General features: G+C 48.3%; 1 protein-coding gene across 3 annotated transcripts in view; it reads left to right on the forward strand.

Annotated features, from left to right (window-relative positions):
- ACAD10 (acyl-CoA dehydrogenase family member 10) overlaps nucleotides 1–19206 on the forward strand; it is a 32582-nt gene extending 13376 nt beyond the window's left edge. For all 3 annotated transcript variants that reach the window (XM_083753192.1, XM_083753193.1, XM_083753194.1), the window contains exons 11-21: nucleotides 2644–2789; nucleotides 5052–5225; nucleotides 7763–8136; nucleotides 9476–9616; nucleotides 9799–9936; nucleotides 10633–10723; nucleotides 11780–11938; nucleotides 12656–12828; nucleotides 15442–15585; nucleotides 17140–17217; nucleotides 18391–19206. In XM_083753192.1, the coding sequence (XP_083609318.1) occupies nucleotides 2644–2789; nucleotides 5052–5225; nucleotides 7763–8136; nucleotides 9476–9616; nucleotides 9799–9936; nucleotides 10633–10723; nucleotides 11780–11938; nucleotides 12656–12828; nucleotides 15442–15585; nucleotides 17140–17217; nucleotides 18391–18525 (1753 nt within the window). In that variant the 3' untranslated portion in view covers nucleotides 18526–19206. The remainder of the gene's footprint in view (nucleotides 1–2643; nucleotides 2790–5051; nucleotides 5226–7762; nucleotides 8137–9475; nucleotides 9617–9798; nucleotides 9937–10632; nucleotides 10724–11779; nucleotides 11939–12655; nucleotides 12829–15441; nucleotides 15586–17139; nucleotides 17218–18390) is intronic.
- Nucleotides 19207–20018: the final 812 nt, after the last annotated feature.

The following is a 20018-nucleotide window of genomic DNA, read 5'->3' on the forward strand; positions in this document are numbered from 1 at the left end:
AATCTCCAAAATTAAAATATAACCTAAAATTTCCCAAACTTTGCCTTTTCTTAAATTTAGCTTCTCTTCATACTTCACTTCACCTAGCTTAATGGTGCCAAGTTTTTTATACTCTGGCATCCTTCTTAGCTTTCATACAGTTTACAATATTTTTGTAAATAAGTCTTAAATTTCTTCCAGTCTTCCTCCACTGTCTCTTCTCCCAGGTCTCGGATTCTGCCAGTCATCTCGGCCAGTTCCATATAGTCTATCAGTTGCATCTGCCATTCTTCCAGTGTGGGTAGATCTTGAGTTTTCCAATGCTTAGCGACAAGTATCCTTGCTGCTGTTGTTGCATACAGCCCTCCAGATGTTTTGGGACTACAACTCCCATGATCCCTAGCTAAACAGGACCAGTGGTCAGGGATGATGGGAATTGTTAAGTTGTGGGTGAACATATCAGACGACACAGCGATTCTCCAAACAGCTCTTGTTTATTCACAGGTCAGAACAGAACTGAACTAAAGGGTTCAGCCAGCCTGCTTATATAGAGCTCCAGCACAACGTAACTGTAACAACTTTCTGTAACTATCCAATCATTGAACATCACCTTTGATCCCTTATTTGCATATGTGGACCTGAACTATCTTCAGTATCCCCCTGCTGGCCCAGGGTGAGAACTTCAGTACATAACAGGAATTGTAGTCTCAAAACATCTGGAGGGCCGAGGTTGCCTATGCCTGCTTTAAACCATATGTTTTCAACCTTTTTCAGTCCATGGCTCCCTTGACCAACTCCATTCTTCCTGTGGCACCCCTGTGAGGCTCAGGAGCCCAGTTATGTCACCCCTTGCCTGCAGAGCTGGCAGCCTTTCACCCTTTTTTAAACACCCTTCTTTGTGGACTGTTCCCTCAGCCTCATGCCCTCTCCTTGGCAGTCCTTTGGGCAGCTGCTGATGCCGCCACCCCTGGTCTCTGAGCTGCCTCCCCTGCCCCAGATAGATGTGCCTTCTCACATTGCCCCACAGGTGCCTGGGAAGCACCCCCTGGCGAGACCCAGAGGCACCATTTGCCTGTGGAGCTTGCAGCCAGGGCGTCTGCAACAAACAGCTATGCCAGCCTTTAGGAGGCAGAGATGCAAGAGGGCATTAGAGGAGGGAGGGAAGGAAAAAGGGATGGAGGCCAGTGTTGCCTGCGGCTTGCCTGACCGTCATTCAAGACACCCTACGGTGCCGCGGCACACTGGTTGAAAACCACTGCTTTACATTTTATGAAATAAAATAAATAATATGTATTTGGTTACCCAAAAAATAAAAAAATAAAATTACCAGCAGTTAAAAACAGCTGCTTAAAACATTCAAAAATAATTAAAATCAGTGATAAGCTAAAACACGTGTCTACATTCCACATATCTGGGTAGGCTGGTCTAAACAAAAAGTGTTTTTTGGTAGGCACCAATAAGAATGCAGTGAAGGCACCTACCTGATGTCAACAGGCAGGGAGTTCCAAAGTGTAGGTGCTGCCGCACTAAAAGATTGATTTCTTACAAAGGTGGAATAAGTATGTTATGTGGCACCTGTAACGGTGCCTGTTGGGCATGTTACAAATGGCAAAGGTGTGTTCAGATCACAATTTCTCTCAGAACCTGGGAAAAGGTTAGGGCTGGAGGTTCTGTGAAGGGGAGCTCTCTGACCTGATTCACAACTCCCTCTGTGACTGTCTCTTCTCATGATTGTTTAGAGCAAGGAAGCCAATAGGATGGCCCCTGAAGGTTATGGAGAAACTGGGGGGCACTTATTACAGTGGTGCCCTGCAAGACGAATGCCTCGCAAGACGGAAAACCCGCTAGATGAAAGGGTTTTCCGTTTTGGAGGTGCTTCGCAAAACGAATTTCCTATGGGCTTGCTTCGCAAGACGAAAATGTCTTGCGAGTTCCTGCGAGGTTTTTTTCTCCCCCCCCTTTTTCTAAGCTGCTAAGCTTCTTATCAGCTGATCCGCTAAGCCAATAAGCCGCTTAACAGCTGATCCGCTAAGCCGCTTATCAGCTGATCCGCTAAGCCGCTTAACAGCTGATCTGCTAAGCTGCTTATCGGCTGATCCGCTAAGCCGCTTATCAGCTGATCCACTAAGCCGTTTATCAGTTGATCCGCTAAGCCCCTAAGCCGCTAATAGCGCTAAGCCGCTAATGGGCTTGCTTCGCAAGACGAAAAAAACGCAAGACGAAGAGACTCGTGAAACGGATTCTTTTCGTCTTGCGAGGCACCACTGTATTATATTATTTATTATTTATTATTTATTATTTATTATTTATTATTTATTATTTATTATTTATTATTTATTATTTATTATTTATTATTTATTATTTTATTTTAAACGCATTGGGTTTTTAAATAATGCTTTGTGGCACCCCTGAGAACTTTTCTCATCTTGGTTTTTCTTCTCCACGTATTATTAGACGACAGTTCCCATAATCCCTGACCACTGGCCATGCTGGCTGAGGGGAGTTATAGTCCACAACTTTTTGCCAGGTAGGGAAGGTCTGCTTTAGAGGAAGCTGGTTGCAAGAAGGTTTTTAATGCACAGCAAATAGGAGCCCACACACCTCCGCTTTTAAGGTGGTACCTGCCAGAATTCCTCTGCATCTCCTCCCCTTTTCCTTTGATAGGCTGGACAACCTGATCTTCCACCCAGAGAAGCCTGAGGTGGTCTCTGTCCTCGACTGGGAACTATCTACCTTGGGCAACCCTCTTTCTGATGTAGCCTATAACTGCCTGGCGTATTATCTGCCTTCCAGCTTCAGTATCCTGAAAGGTACACGCTTTTTATCAAGTCATCGGAGAAACATCCATGTGAGTTTGAATAACACAAAACTGGGGAGGAGGTGGGAATGCTTGGTGGAAAATGGTCTCTGGCCTCACGTAGAACTGGAAGCAAGACTATTGCTAGAAGTTCTGGTGGAACTCATAATAATAATAATAATAATAATAATTTATTTATATCCCGCCCTCCCCAGCCGAAGCCGGGCTCAGAGCGGCTAACAACAGTAAAATAATACAGCATTCTAAAATCAATTCATTATAAAATCAGTTCAAATCAAATTAATGGCAACCATTGGGCTAGAGTTCTGTGAGGATTACCAAAGGAGGGGGTCAGGCTGTGCCTTGGCCAAAGGCCTGGTGGAACAGCTCTGTCTTGCAGGCCCTGCGGAAAGTTGTCAAGTCCCGCAGGGCCCTAGTCTCTTGTGACAGAGTGTTCCACCAGATCGGAGCCACTGCTGAAAAAGTCCTGGCTCTGATTGAGGCCAGCCTAACTTCTCAGCGGGGCTTGGGACCTCCAAGATGTTTTTGTTTGAAGACCGTAAGGTCCTCCGTGGGACATACCAGGAGAGGCAGTCCCGTAGGTACGAGGGTCCTAGGCCGTGTAGGGCTTTAAAGGTTAAAACCAGCACCTTAAAGCTGATCCTGTACTCCACCGGGAGCCAGTGCAGCTGGTATAGCACCGGGTGAATGTGATCCCGCAACGAGGACCCCGTAAGGAGTCTTGCCGTGGCATTCTGCACCTGCTGGAGTTTCTGCGTTAGTCTCAAGGGCAGCCCCACGTAGAGCGAATTACAATAATCCAGTCTGGAGGTGACTGTCGCAAGGATCACAGTGGCTAGGTCAGGGCGAGAGAGGTCAGTGGCTAGGTCATGGCTCAATGCATAAGCCACATTGAAATTGAAGAAGGGTGACTCTGCCTGGTCCTCGAGGTTGCCTTCAGGCCCTATTCCATGCCTTCCTTGATTGCTTTTGCTTACTTGGAATGTTCCCCTGAATGGTGACAATGTCTCTTGCTTGGCCTAGAGGGAGAGATCATGTACAGTGTAGCCTGTTGTAATTTTTAAAATGTCATAGCCAGCACATTTAAACAGCTGTCAGCCTTGTAAGACCATAAAACACAGTATAATCTGAAATACTTTGCACCACAAAATTTACATATTCTAATTAAAATCTTTCCACAAAAGTGTCAGAAAACAGGAAAGGCTTGCTACAGTTTACGCACAGATAATACACAGATGAGACTTTTTAGTAATTGTATCAGATTGTTGTCACATGAATGATCTTTGCTGTCTAATTTGTTGTTTCTTCAGCTTGTAAACTGCCTTGTGTATACAGTCATACCTCGGGTTACAGACGCTTTGGGCTTCGTGATTTCAGGTTGAGCACTGCGCCGAACCCGGAAGTACTGGAACTGGTTACTTCCGGGTTTCGGCACTTGCGCATGTGTAGAAGTGCTAAATCGCGCTTTGCGCATGCGCAGAAATGCCAAATTGCAACCCACGCGTGCACACATACAGCGCTGCGGGTTGCGAACGCTGCAGGTTGTGAACGTGCTTCCTGCACGGATCACGTTTGCAACCCGAGCATCCACTGTAGTAATATAGAAAGGCGGTATACAAATTAAAAGTGAAATGAAATGAAATGAAATTAAGAGTCACATCCATCGCTCCACCTAGTTTTGCTTCTGGCCCCACCTCCAGAAAGTTGCCCGTGGGGAAATGTAGCCCTTTGACTGAAAAAGGCCCCCCTCCCTCCCTCACACGCTTGCACACCTTGCAGTCTGTGGTGCAGACAGCAGCATCCCAGAGTGCTCTTGCGTGGGAGAACTCAGAATATCAGAGCAGACCTAGTTCTTCCCCCCCGTGCCACCATGGTTTCCCCAATTGCAGCTCCTAACCGTTCGCTCACGGAGAAAAGACAAGGGGCAGCCAAGCCAGGAAGGCGAACATGGAGAACGACACCCTGATCCACCTGACACCGTTTCAGCATCAAGGCATGGAGCCTGGGAGCAAAAAGGCTTGTTTATTTAGGACAGCCTGTGGCCCTCCAGATGTTGCCATACACCTAGCTCCTGCCGTCCCTGATCGTTGGCCATGGTGGCTTAATAAAGGGCTGCTGGAAGCAGGAATCCAGCAACACATGAAGAGCCACAGATTCTCCCTCCCCCCTGCTTTACACTAGTATCAACCTTTTGGCCCCAGCACCAAGCCCTGATCCTGCTTTCTGTGACTAGCCTTGGTTTTCCTCCTTGCAGGTTTGAGGGACTGCGACCTGAGCCGGCTAGGCATCCCCACGGCGGAGGCCTATTTCCAGATGTATTGCAAGCACATGGGCACCCCAGGAGTCGAGAACTGGAACTTCTACATGGCCTTTTCCTTTTTCCGAGTGGCTGCTATCCTACAGGGAGTGTACAAACGCTCGCTCACAGGTGAGAGGACAAGGACATCAGGAGAGTCAGTGGCCCTTTCTCGTCCAGCATCCTGTTCTCAAAAGTTAAGGAATAATAATAATAATTTTTTATTTATACCCTGCCCTTCCCTGTTCAGAAAACTGGGCTCAGGGCGGCTAACAACAAATTTAAAGCACTGAATTGATGCTACAAAAAACAGCATAAAATACAGTATAAAACGTGAATAACAATAAAATCAAAAATCAATTTAGGGGGGAAATCCATCCAATAAACATTAGATGATCACCAGGGCTAGCTGGCTAAATTAGTCCTATTTGGGCCAACGAGGAGACCAGGGGAGAATTAGCTGTGGGATCCCAGAGTGGGGAATCTTCATAAAAATGGGAGGGGGAGGGAAGGAAGGAGAATAAAAGATCAGGCTAAGTTCAAATTGAAAGCTAGGCAGAATAGTTCTGTCTTACAGGCCCTGCGGAAGGAAGTTGAATCCTGCAGGGCCCTGGTCTCATGGTCTCACTGAGAAGGCCCTGGCCCTGGTAGAGGATAGTCTGACATCCTTAGGGCCCGGGACCTCTAAACTATGGTTATTCATGGACCTTAAGGTCCTCTGCGGGGCAGACCAGGAGAGGCGGTGCCGTAAATATGAGGGCTCTAAGCCACAAATGCAAAAAGCAGGACCTGAGGGCAACAGAACTTTCCCCGCTAGTGATTCCTAGCAACCAGCATTCAGAGACATATTACCTTTGGCAGTGAGGCCACTTGGGCCAAGGGCTGGCAGAATGGGCATCTATGGTGTGAGGGGGCTCCCGCCTCCCAATGAAACCACAATCTCTAGATCTCCAGCTTTCATTTGTAAAAAGAAAAGAGTGATTTTTTAGCACTTTCAGAACCCGAGATAGGAGGCAAAACGTTCATACGCAGTCAAAGGCAGGAAGCGGTTGACCCCTCCCTGCAAACAGCTGGATTGACATTTCGCAGGTCAGCTGGGGAGCAGGGAGTTCCATCCTGCTGCTTTGCCAATGTCTGGGAGGCCCTGGTGAAACAGACCCCTCCCCTCCTCCCCATGGGTCAACGTTTGAGAGGTGGGAGGGACCCCTGGTGTCTCCGTGGCAGCAGGTGATTGGCAGGTGGGTGACCCTGTGGGGGAAGATCCCCACCCCTATTCTGCGGCAGCTCCTCAGGATTTTGGATCGGGAGCCTTTACCTGGAGATGCCAGCAGGGATTGATCCTGGGCCTTTTGGCCTGCAAAGCAACAAAATCTGTTTCCATGGAGATGGCGGCGCTGGCGGTCAGCAGGTGGTTCCTGGCAAGCGGTCAGCCCCGTCACCCATAGTCAGCCATGCCAGTGAGCCTAAAGGTGGTGCCGGGGTGCTGCAAGCTCTTCATATCCACCTCACAGGAAGGTCCACCTGCATATAGAGATGCAACTATAATGGGTAGGTTGGAGAGGAGTGTGCTTCCAGAGGGGGCACAATCACACCATGCGCTTTTTTAAAAAAATAATAAATTTTATTGATTTTCTTTTTTTACAACAAATGTCCATCATCATTACTAAACATTCATTTTCCAATTTCCCCCCCTCCCTGTGGCTTCCCTCAGCTTCCATTTCTGGTTTGTTACATCAAATGATACAATCTGCTGTTTGTATTTAGTACTATGTTGTCCCATTGTTTTACAGTCATACCTCGGGTTACAGGACACTTCAGGTTGCGTTTTTTCGGGTTGCAGGCCACCGAAACCCGGAAGTACCAGAACGGGTTACTTCCGGGTTTCAGCAGTCGCGCATGCGCAGGAGCGCTAAATCGCCCTTTGCGCATGTGCAGAAGCGCAGAAGCGCCACCTGCACATGTGCAGACGCGCCACTGCAGGTTGCAGATGCTGCAGGTTGCGAATGTGCATCCCCCATGGATCACGTTCGCAACCCAAGCGTCCACTGTACTTCTTGTTCTCTTTAGATAAAGTTGTAAATGTTTATTTAAATCCTGCCAGTGAATCACACCATGCACTTAAAGCACTTTTGAGGCATGTGACTTCCCCCAGATAATTCTGGGAACTGTCAATTGACATACACACAAAGCCACAATTTCCAGTACCAGTGGTACCTCGGGTTACATACGCTTCAGGTTACAGACGCTTCAGGTGACAGACTCCGCAAACCCAGAAATAGTACCTTGGGTAAAGAACTTTGCTTCAGGATGAAAAAGAAATCGTGCTCCGGCGGAGCAGCAGGAGGCCCCATTAGCTAAAGTGGTGCATCAGGTTAAGAACAGTTTCAGGTTAAGAACGGACCTCCGGAACGAATTAAGTTCTTAACCCTAGGTACCACTGTACTCTTAACAAACTGCCATTCCCACCCTCCTTTGCAGGAAGCCATGTGTTATATACATACGCTGGGTGCTCTTTCAGTGCGTGGTGCGTATCTGTCCACACTCCTGGACCCTGACAGTTGTTCCTCCACTTGAGGCTCCAGCTTCTTCCCTCCAGGCAGAAAGAGCATCATGTGGACTCAGGCGTGGGGGGTTTCCCTAAAGATGTAGCCTCTGTTCATTCTGCACAGGCCAGGCCAGCTCAGCGACTGCCGGGAGCAGCGGCAAACAGGCCGAATTCATTGCAGACCTCGCCTGGGATTTTGCTACAAAAGAAGGCTTCCGGGTCTTCAAGGGACTTCCAACTCTCATGGCCCCCACCAGGGCGTTCGGTACCTGGGCTGGCCCGAGGCCATTCCCACGGAGCAGCTACTCCACGCAGGCTCCTGATTCCAGGTTCCACCTGATCATCTCTCCGGACGGCCTGCCCAGCCGCGTCCAGGAGCTGCACCACAAAGTCAAGAAGTTCATGGAGGCCCACATTTACCCGGCCGAGCAGCTTCTGCGAGACCACCAGGCTTCCTCGAGCCGGTGGACTCCTCATCCCTTGATGGAAGAACTCAAGGCAAGTCCCCTTCCTCCTGGCATCGCACGGGGCAGCACCCTTGCTGGGGCAAGGCAGGTGGCTCCTGGGAGAGAGCATCCCTTACGCTGGGTGCCATGAGCAAAAAGGCCCTGCTCCGGTCTTTGTTGCATAAAATCTCTCCAAGAGAAGGAGACTTTCTATAGGACACTGTCAAACAACCTCAGATTCCACAGTCTGGTTATTATATCTTCACATCTTAACTGCCCATTTGGCGTAACCTGTTCTGTTCTCAATAGTTATGGGAAGAGGTACATTTTGTGTTTCTCTCCTCTGATTATAGGAGCATGGGTAGTGCCAGACATGGGGCAGGAAGATAAGCCCCTACACACACCTGCCCCCCTCCTCCGTCATTAACATAAAGTGTTATTTTTCTTTCAGAGATCTTTATGTGTGGGACACAACTCGCTCACCGAGAATTATACTTTGCCTTTTTGCCCCCCCCCCCATTTTTTTCTACTGCCCCACTGCACTGGAGATATCATTTCCCACTTCTTCCTGCTCCCCCAGCTTCTGATGAAATACATTTCATCAATCACATGCCATATGACTTTGGATTTCTCTCTTTAGTCATAATAATGGCTGTTGTTGTTGTTTAGTGTCGTTTAGTCGTGTCCAGCTCTTTTTGATCCCCTGGACCAGAGCACGCCAGGCACTCCTGTCTTCCACTGCCTCCCGCAGTTTGGTCTAACTCATGCTGGTAGCTTTGAGAACACTGTCCAACCATCTTGTCCTCTGTCGCCCCCTTCTCCTTGTGCCCTCCATCTTTCCCAACAGGGTCTTCTCCAGGGAGTCTTCTCTTCTCATGAGGTGGCCAAAGTACTGGAGCCTCAGCTTCAGGATCTGTCCTTCCAGTGAGCACTCAGGGTTGATTTCCTTCAGTATGGAGAGGTTTGATCTTCTTGCAGTCCATGGGACTCAAGAGTCTCCTCCAGCACCAGAATTCAAAAGCATCAATTCTTCAGCGGTCAGCCTTCTTTATGGTCCAGCTCTCACTTCCATACATCACTACATAATAATGGCTAGGAATCTGATTTCTAAAAAGAAGAACACGTGCAGGCTCGTTATACACCCTTCTGCATCCCCAAAAGCCTTGATGTGATTCTGAGAGAGGGGTTTCCCCCTGCATCATTCACAAGTGCAAATTCTTCAGGGTTTCTGTTTTTGGTAGTCCTCCTTGGAAAAGCTCCACAAATCCAGTTTGCCCAGCCCAATCCAAGCTTGCTTCTTGGATCTACTGATGTTCCCTGGAGGCAGGTGCAGGAGGACCTAGCCCTCAGGCCTCTGTCTCAATCTCTGCGCCTGTTCTCTCCTCCTTCAGGAGAAGGCCAAGTCTGAGGGGCTCTGGAACCTTTTCCTGCCGCTGGAGAGTGACCCAGACATGAAGTACGGAGCAGGCCTGACCAATGTGGAGTACAGCCACTTGTGCGAGCTGATGGGGACTTCGCTTCATGCGCCTGAGGTACCCGCCTAACTCAGTGAGGTTGGCCTGAAGCAAGCAGGGAGCCCTTTTTCAGACCTTCCTTCATGGAGAACCTTCCAGGGGCCACATGCCAGTCGTGGTTGGGGCCCGAGGGAAGAGTGGGCAGTCTCATGGCTGAATGATGGCAACACCCTGTTTGACCTCCTGTCTCTCTTCTCCAGGTATTCAACTGCTCTGCCCCAGACACAGGTAATATGGAGGTGCTTCTGCGCTATGGGACAGAAGCACAGAAGGAGCGCTGGCTGCAGCCTTTGCTGGATGGAAAGATCCGGTCTTGCTTTGCTATGACAGAGCCACAGGTCAGGGCTGCCCTTCCTCTTTGTTCTTGAACACTAGGGAAGGAGGTATTGGGATTCTTAATTATTCTTACTAATTAAAATCTTTATTTTGGTAGTAGAGCGTGGGTAGGCAAACTAAGGCCCAGGGGCCGGATCCAGCCCAATCGCCTTCTAAATCCGGCCCGCAGATGGTCCGGGAATCAGCGTGTTTTTACTTGAGTAGCATGTGTCCTTTTATTTAAAATGCATCTCTGAGTTATTTGTGGGGGATAGGAATTCGTTCTTTTTTTTTCCTTCCCAAAATATAGTCCGGCCCCCCACAAGGTCTGAGGGACAGTGGACCAGCTCCCTGCTGAAAAAGTTTGCTTACCCCTGTAGTAGAGTGTTTACATCATGCCATATACAAAGTAAACAAACAATAAATAATCAGAGAAAGGAATGGTGACCCACTGATATAAATCGAGGCAGCCACAGCAATCAAAGTGTTAAAAAAAACACCCAGGTAAAATCATCATCTTCATAAATAGGCACAGCACAACATCCTTAAGACGGCAGCTGAAACAGAAAGTCTTGGGTAGGGTCCTGGCGTCTGAGCTGTTTTATTCAAGCCATGTTGTTAGCTTCAGTTTGAGGAAGCAGTAGAACATAAAAACAGCAGATGAATAAATTAGCCTTGCTTCTATATTCCCTCTAAAACAAAGCGTCTTCTTTTCTTAGGTTGCTTCCTCCGATGCCACGAACATTGAAGCTTCCATTGTCAAGGAAAAGGACATCTATGTCCTGAACGGGCGCAAATGGTGGATATCAGGTACATTGCACCGTCTCCCCAGGTTTGGTATCGGGGCTCATCGTTCTGCACCTGGGATGCTGAGGTGTGGAGTGGGGAAGGAGCAGGCCAGCTCCCAAAAGGGCTCAGCCTTTTCCTTGCCCTACAATTTAAGGTTTTCTTGTGGCTTCCAGAGAGTGATGGTGGGCATCTTCCTAGAGGGCTTCTGGGAAATTTCCTTGTTCCAGATTTCATTGCTTGCCCGTAAGACACTGCCTGGAAGCACTTCTTAACAGGAAGTATGGAGCAAAGCAACTCGAAGGGTGCTGTGAGCTTGGGAACTGTGCTATGCTCTTCAAAGAATTGCCTTGTGGGCGTTTTCCAGATGACCAAAGGAGCCGTGACTGGGTGAAATCAGCTCCAAGGCAGAGACGAGGAGTGGAAGCTGCCTGGGGTGGGGGCTTCTTCTGTTTCCTACGGATCGGTGCAAGTCAATAATAATAATAATAATAATAATAATAATAATAATAATTAATAATATTTTTTATTTATATCCCGCCCTCCCCAGCCGAAGCCGGGCTCAGGGCGGCTAACAACAATAAAATAGTGCAACATTCTAAAAACATTTCATTGTAAAAATTAATTCAAATCAAACTCATGGCAACCATTAAGCTAAAGTTCTGTGAAGATTGCCAAAGGAGGGAGTCAGGCTGCGTCCTGACCAAAGGCCTGGTGGAACAGCCCTGTCTTGCAGGCCCTGTGGAAAAATGCCAAGTCCCTCAGGGCCCTAGTCTCTTGTGACAGAGCGTTCCACCAGATTGGAGCCGCAGCCGAAAAAGCCCTGGCTCTACTTGAGGCCAGCCTAACCTCTCTGTGGCCTGGGACCTTCAAGATGTTTTTATTTGAAGACCGTAAGTTCCTCTGTGGGACATACCAGGAGAGGCGGTCCCGTAGGTTTAAAGCCGTATAGGGCTTTAAAGGTTAAAACCAGAAGGAAGGGCATTTGGGGGAGCGTGGTTAGCAAACAGCCAGCCAGCATGGAGGGTAGTACCAATTTCCAACACAGGCACCTATCATCCAAACCTCTCTTCCCGGCAGGTTCCTTGGACCCTCGTTGCCAGCTCTGCATCTTCATGGGCAAGACGGATCCCACCGCCCAAAGACACAAGCAACAGTCCATGTTGCTGGTTCCTATGGACACGCCTGGAATCACCATCCTGAGGCCACTCAGTGTTTACGGCCTGGACGACGCTCCAGGTCAGGCAAAGCATTTTTATTCAGGGTTTTCCCTGAAGGGCTTCCAGGGAAGGAGGGCTGTCATGCTCTGGGCCTCTCTTGCCTTTAGGGTCTTCCGCAGATAGGGCACCACCACTGCAAAGGCCCTGTTCCCAGTTGTAGTAGTAGTTTGGATTTGATATCCTGCTTTATCACTACCCGAAGGAGTCTCAAAGCGGCTAACATTCTCCTTTCCCTTCCTCCCCCACAACAAACACTCTGTGAGGTGAGTGGGGCTGAGAGACTTCAAAGAAGTGTGACTAGCCCAAGGTCACCCAGCAGCTGCATGTGGAGGAGCAGGGAAGCGAACCCGGTTCACCAGATTACGAGTCCGCCGCTCTTAACCACTACACCACACTGGCTCTCTCCTGGCTTACCAACTGCTTCTGGCGGCACCTGGGGAAGAACCTCCACAGATCAAGCGTTGCGCTCTTGCTAATTTCAGTGATCCTAGACTCATAGAAATTGTAGAGTTGGGAGGGAACCAAAGGGTCATCCCCCTGCAAGGGAGGAATACAGCTCGAACATTTGTGATCCGTGTCTGCACTTAAGAGTTAGTGTTAATAAGTCTTCAATATGAAGCCAAGTTACTTAGGCAGAGTTCCCCCGCAAGTTGTGATGGGGATGTTGTGTAACAGCAGCCGGGGAGTGGCAGGGGGTTCCATCTGCCAAGAAATTCTCACTTCCTTCTCTTACCAGCTGGCCATGGAGAAATGACCTTTGACAACGTCCGTGTGCCCCAAGAGAATCTCTTGCTGGGCCCTGGCCGAGGCTTTGACATAGCCCAGGGGAGACTGGGCCCAGGAAGGATACACCACTGCATGAGGCTGATCGGCTTTGCGGAAAGGGCGCTGGCCCTCATGAAGGAGAGGGTAAGCAACACAGCATGGCGTGTGGGCTTGAGGGTTCTCTCTTTTTTTTATATATAAATATTTTATTAAGTTTTCAAGTACATAATACAAGATCCCTACACCAAAAAGCCAGAGCGAATACACCGAAAAACCATATAGAGAGAAAGAAATAAAAAAGTAAAAAAGAAAAAAGAGAAAAATATAACCAACCATTCAATACAATTTTTCTTATATATCTAACTGGACTTCCTCACATCTCCTTACCCTGCATTATTTATAATAAAAATATCAGCAAATTATTACCTTGTTTCATACCTTATTTTGTACTTTCCAAATATTAAACTTCTAGGTTTAAAATAATTTTTATCAATTACTCATGCCTTAAGTTTAAACATAATGTGACCTTAAATTTCGATCTTATTCTTACTTATGACTTAATTTTCTATTTTACAAAGTCTATTTGCTGGAACTGAAGTTTTCTAAATCGTGCAGATACTTAACATTCATACAACTTATAATGTTTTTGTAAATAGACCTTAAACTTCTTCCAGTCCTCTTCCATTGTTTCTTCTCCCAAGTCTCGGATTTGGGCTTGAGGGTTCTCATGGAGCAGCTCTCCTCGGCACTTTGGGTCATGTCCGCCTGTCACTGGGCTCCTTTATCCAGCACAATCTCATTCTGGGCTGACTCCCTCCCTCCATCTTCCCCAAGCACTAGGCGGTTTGGGGAGACCTTTGTATTGCAGCAGGTGCATAGGGACATGAGTGGCGCTGTGGTGTAAACCACTGAGCCTCTGGGTTTGCAGATCGGAAGGTTGGCGGTTCAAATCCCTGCGACGGGGTGAGCTCCCATTTGGATACACACTGACTCCGTTTGGAGCGCGAAAATGAACTTCCAATCCAGAGCATCTCGTAGCCATCCGCATGCTCTTTTCAATCCAGATTGAGTCTAGATAGCAGTTACTTGGTGCACTTTTGAAAACACTCCCCCTGATTATCTTATCCATGCCTTTCAATTCAATTCAATTTGTTATTTCTACCCTGCCCATGCGGGGACGCGGGTGGCGCTGTGGGTTAAATCATAGAGCCTAGGGCTTGCTGATCAGAAGGTCGGCGGTTCGAATCTCCGCAACAGGGTGAGCTCCCGTTGCTCAGTCCCAGCTCCTGCCAACCTAGCAGTTTGAAAGCACGTCAAAGTGCAAGTAGATAAATAGGTACCGCTCCGGTGGGAAGGTAAACGGCGTTTCCGTGTGCTGCTCTGGTTCGCCAAAAGCGGCTTAATCAGGCTGGCCACATGACCCGGAAGCTGTCTGCGGACAAACGCTGGCTCCCTCGGCCTATAGATCGAGATGTGCGCTGCAACCCAAGTCGTTTGCAACTGGACTTAATTGTCAGGTGTCCTTTACCTTTTTTTGCATTGCAGCTTATTTACTGTGTCCGTGACAAGTCGGCTTATCAGGGGGAAGACCTGTCTGAATAAAACCCTCCTTGCCTGCAGAAGGTCATAGGAGGCTGCCTTGCCATGTCAGATCCCTGGTCCTTTCAGCTCAGTCTTGTCTACACTGACAAGGCAGCTCTTCAAGGTTTCGGGCAGTGGTCTGTCCTAGCCCTGTCTAGAGCCCTATCTGTCACCGGGTCACTGGGCCATGGCTCACTGGCAGAGAATATACTGTGCGTCCAAAAGGGGCTAAGCGAGTCTCTTTTCACAAGGAGTTCTAACACCTGAGAGGAGCAGCCACCAAGGAGGCCCTGTCTCAGGTTTCCACCAAGGGCCTCTCCGGAGAGTTTTAAAACCCAGACAGCCCTGTATGCTAAAACAGGGACTTTTGGTTCCTTGTCACGTAGAGCTTCATAAGTCACCACGAGCACCTCTGAAATGTTCCTAGAAGTAACCTGCTAGCCTTCAAAACCTTTTAAAAATTTTTATTTAAACAAGGAAAATACACTTCAATAACATGCAAGAAGTAAAAAAGGAAAAAGCAATGGAACTGACTGAAAACTAAATTAAACATACGCACACAGTACAAATTTAGATTGTCTCATTCATACTCCCTGGAAAATAACCCTGATTACCATTATTAGCGTTGGGCAGGAGGAGGGGGTAATAACATTTTTTAAAGGGGACCATTTATATGGGACCCAAGGTATTGCGCTTGAGGTCGTACGATCTTCTCTTAAAGCTGAAACAATTCCAAATACTGTAGGAGTCATTTGAACATTGATGTCACCACTAATATACAAAATAAAATAGTTGCCATGCAGTTGAAAGCAAACCTTTTCTTTCTTTCTTTTTTGGTTTGTCCTCCAGTGTACCTTGAATTTTAAGTTACTTTTTAGAGCAGATATAGCTGTACCACATTTAAACCTTCTAAATATTTCTCTTTTTTTGTGATAACCCTCCTGGCAGCTCACAATAAATATAGAATCATTTATCTATTTTTAATCCGAACCGTCTTCATGGATGGCTTTCTTCAGTGAAGCTGTCTTTAAATTGGGAGTAAGGATACCCCCTAGAACTGGCCCTGGTCAGTAGTCTGCCTGAAGTCTTGTGAGCCAACTGATGTTGCTACAGCAGCCAAACATTCTTTGGCTAGGTCAGAGCAAAACCCTCAGCCAGGTGTACCTTCCTTGGCAGGTGGCATCTCGTGTGGCCTTTGGGAAGCCCTTGGCAGAGCAGGGCACCATCAGGGCAGAAATCGCCGAGTCCCGTGTTGAGATTGAGCAGGCCCGTCTCCTGGTCCTCAAGGCAGCGCACTTGATGGACACTGTTGGGAATAAGGTACGTGCTCAAAGAATCTCGGGGGTCTATGAACCAGCGAGAACCACGGCTGTGGGGAAAGGGAAGTTTTCAACCCTGTCATTCCCACCAGCAGCTCACAGCAGGGATGTGAATGCAAGGAGAGCCTTCTGGATCAGGCCAGTTGCGGCAAGTAGCCATTGATGGCCTTATCAATGGATCTGTCAATAATAATAATAATAATAATAATAATAATAACAACAACAATTTATTTTATTTATACCTTGCCCATCTCGCTGAGTTTCCCCAGCCACTCTGGGGGCTCCCAACAGAATATTAAAAACACAATAAAACACCAAATGTTAAAAACTTCCCTAAACAGGGTTGCTTTCAGATGTCTTCTAAAAGTCAGGTAGTTGTTTATTTCCTTGACATCTGATGGGAGGGCGTTCCACAGGGTGGGTGCCACCACCGAGAAGGCCCTCTGCCTGGTTCCCTGTAACCTCACTTCTCGTAGTGAGGAAACTGCCAGAAGGCCCTCGGAGCTGGACCTCAGTGTCCAGGCTGAACGATGGGGGTGAGTTCCATAGTTGAAAGCCCTCCGAGTTAGTGGCAGTGAGTTCCACAGTTCAGCTATGCACTGTTGTGAAGGAGGACTTCATCTCTCCTGAACCTTCCAATATTCAACTTCATTGGATGGCCACAAGTTCTAGTGCTAGGCTTTGTGGTCCTTCCCTTGTCACAGGTGTACAAGAGGGCAAATGATCCCCGCATTTCAGGGGGTTGGACTAGATGACCCTTGCCGTCCCTTCCAACTCTACAGTTCTGTGGTTCTGTGAATCAAAACTGTCGCACTGAGGAATGATGCAGACCTTAGACTGAAGTGGTCAGAGATGTGGAGCTGGAGTGGCTTGAGGCCTGAAGGGCGAAATCAAGCAATGGGGAACCTGTGGCCCTCCAGATGTTGTGGAACTCCAGCTCCCATCAGCCCTGGCCAGCACGGCCAATGGTCAGGGATGATGGGAATTGAAGTCCAGCAACATCTAGAAGGCCCCACGTTCCTCTCCCTTGATCTACACTGTTGCTGCATTTGATAAAGTTCTGGGCTCGCTTTTTCGCCCCTTCACCTGCCACTCATTTCTCCCTTTGGCACTGTGTTCATGGCTCTGCCCAGTGGCCGGATTGGGCCCTGTGAAGGTAGGAGTAGAGGCTCTCCCCATCCTGTGCTCTGTTTCTGGTCAGTTTACAAGAGGTGGCATCAAAGGGCTTCGGTGGGAATGAAGTCAGGTTATGTATGTGGGGGGAGTCCTGAGGAAGAATCATAGAATCATAGAATCATAGATTTGGAAGAGACCACAAGGGCCATCGAGTCCAACCCCCTGCCAAGCAGGAAACACCATCAGAGCACTCCTGACATATGGTTGTCAAGCCTCTGCTTAAAGACCTACAAAGAAGGAGACTCCACCACACTCCTTGGCAGCAAATTCCACTGTCAAACAGCTCTTACTGTCAGGAAGTTCTTCCTAATGTTTAGGTGGAATCTTCTTTCTTGTAGTTTGGATCCATTGCTGACCGACATTTTGTCTCACCTCCTAGGAAGCGGCTCTTGAGATCGCCATGATCAAGGTGGTGGCCCCAAGGATGGCTCTGCGCGTTGTCGACCGAGCGATCCAGGCGAGTGTTTCTCACGCTAGCGGAGGGGCAGGGAAGCTGTGGGAGTCCAGGTGTTCTTGGATGTCTTGACCATTGTCTGGGGCTCATGGGAGTTGAACTCAAACAGTATATTGATGGGTACAAGGGTCTCGTCACAATTCAAAGGAAAGATAATTTACACTGTATTGAGCCAGGCTTAGCTAACAGGCATCCTCCAGATATTGCAAGGCTCCAACTCTGGTGAGAGGCAGCGTGGTGTAGTGGTTAGAGTATCAGTATAGGAGCTCGGAGACCAAGGTTGAAGAATCGGCCTTCAGTCATGAAGCTCACCTTGGGCTCACTGTCAGCCTAAGCTACCACCCAGGGTTGTTGGGATCAAATGTGGAGAGGGAGAATCGTGTACCCCACCTTGAGCAACTTGGTGGAAAGGGCGGGATGGAAATGAAATAAATAAGCACCCATAAAACAATAGGTAATCAAACAATAAAACAATAAACCAGTAGGCTAAAAGCAAAGAAACTAAATTATATAAACATAGGGTCAGAAAATGGTTAAAACCTAATTAAAAGCTGAATTGAGGGCGGGAGGTTCTGGCGAGGCTGCTACCTCCGTCACCATTTCTGTCTGGATTATTTAATTATTTAATATATATATATATATTTGGATACCGCTATTTCATAAAAAAATATATCAAAGTAGTTTACACCATTAAAAAACATACAGCAGAAGCATTTTTTTTCAATGTTAAAAAGTTAAAAACAAAGTAAAAAAAACCCCAAGCATCAGTAAACCATTGTGAAAGGATGTCTTCTTGATTGCCTGCATAGGCCTGGTGGACTAGAAAAGTGCAGGCGTTTAAAAGTTTGCATAGAAGGCACCCACTGAATCTCCAGTGGCAGAGAGTTCCACAGGATTGGGCCAATGACACTAAAGGCTCAGTTTCTCGTGGTCAAATGAGCCCCACCCACTCAGGAAACGACCAGCAGGTTGTTCTCAGTAAAAAAGGGGGTTCAGAATGAATATACTCCTTCACCCCTTGTTATTTGGCCGAGTCTCTTCTTTGAAATCTAATGCATTGTGCAGATACTTGCAATACAGTGCATCCTGCACATTAAAATAATAATAATAATAACACTGTTTCTCCTCTCTGCTCCCTGGCTTCTTTCTCCTTCCCTTCGCCTGGCTTGCTCACAGGCTTTTGGAGCAGCTGGACTTAGCAACGACCAACCACTGGCGCAGTTCTTCGCCTGGGCACGGGCTCTCCGCCTCGCTGATGGACCCAACGAAGTCCACCGGGCAGCCATCGCTAAAATGGAGCTCAAGCGCTAACGGAGCCCCGTCCAGGCGGCCACAGGAACCCGCAGCAAGCCAGAGTTGGGAAAAGGGCACTCGGTCTGCAGCTCTGGGGACCGGCAAAGTGTGGTGCTGGGGAGACTATATGGATGTGGCTTGTTTATTGGAAATCCGGTATCTGTGCTAGTTTCCTTGGGCCACCGCAATAATTATTGAGCTGATTACAGAACGCACAAAGAATCACAGGGGCCGGCCGGCAGCCGTGGGCTGAGAAGGCAACGCAGATTCCTAGCTGTGACCTCTCGGGGTCTCTGCTGAAGAATCTACATGGGTGCATTCAGAGATCCACAAAAGCGATGAACTTTCTTCATATGATGGGCGACTATGATGGGCAACGGATATTGGAAAGCTACCTGTCCCTTCTGAAGAATCCCGGCTCGCTTGTGTATGGGAAAGCGCTGCCTCGGATCCACCGCAGGATATTTAGTAGTATGGTGGAAAAAATATGGGCATCGCTTTGTGGATTCTAGCAGAGGAGTCCCTAACCAGCTGCCTTTCAGAGTTTTCTATGCCTTGGCAGGGGGTGAGGATATGCACTTTGATTATATACTTACTGTAATTCACCGAAGGAATTGTGGGGAAGATCGAAATCACAGGAGAAATAGGGATTCTGCAAGGGTCCCAGGGAACGGTTGCATTAAAAGCAGAATGAGCACAGGGACTCTGCCGTTTTCTTTTCCAGAATGCAGTTACGAAACCTGAAGTTTTGCTCCAGGATTCTTACAGCTGCCTTTTCGTTCTGCTGGCATGTGTTCTCCTTGGCTGCTAAGCATGGGAATGAAACGAAATTTCAAACGAAATGGAACTAAATCTGAAACTCGCTAAATGAAAGATGTACCGTATTTTTCGCTCCATAGGGCGCACCGGACCATAGGGCGCACCTAGTTTTTAGGGGGTGAAATAAAGGGGGGAAAATTATCCCCCCCCCAGCTCCAAAGAGCAAAGAAGCTAAGACAGCAAGCAGGATCCATCCCACTGGCTGTCTTGGCTTCCTCTTTAGCTGCACGCAACCTCTCAGTCGGGAGAGGCTGCACGCGGCTTTGGCAGAAGCCAAGACTCCGAGCGGGATGGATCCCGCTCGCAGTCTTGGCTTCGTTTTCAGCCGCGGGGCTGGGGCGGGGGAAGCCCGAGCTTCCTCCGACTCCAGCCCCCAAAACAGGTCCAGGAGTGGCGGCATGATTGCGTGCAACCTCGCCGCCACTCCTGGAGCTTGCGGATAGCTGCCTGAAGCCCAGGGAGCACAGCGGGAGTTGGCGCTGGTATCCGCAAGCCTTCAGAGCCCGGCGGGAACCCCTGCTGTGCTCCGAAGGCTTGCGGATAGCTGCCTGAAGCCTGGAGAGCGAGAGGGGTCGGTGCGCACTGACCCCTCTCGCTCTCCAGGCTTCAGCGAAAGCCTGCATTTGCTCCATAGAACACACATTTCCCCTTCATTTTTGGAGGGGAAAAAGTGCATCCTATAGAGCGAAAAA

The sequence above is a fragment of the Podarcis gaigeae genome (genome assembly GCF_964106915.1).
Source record: "Podarcis gaigeae genome assembly, chromosome: 8".
Classification (NCBI taxonomy): domain Eukaryota; kingdom Metazoa; phylum Chordata; class Lepidosauria; order Squamata; family Lacertidae; genus Podarcis; species Podarcis gaigeae.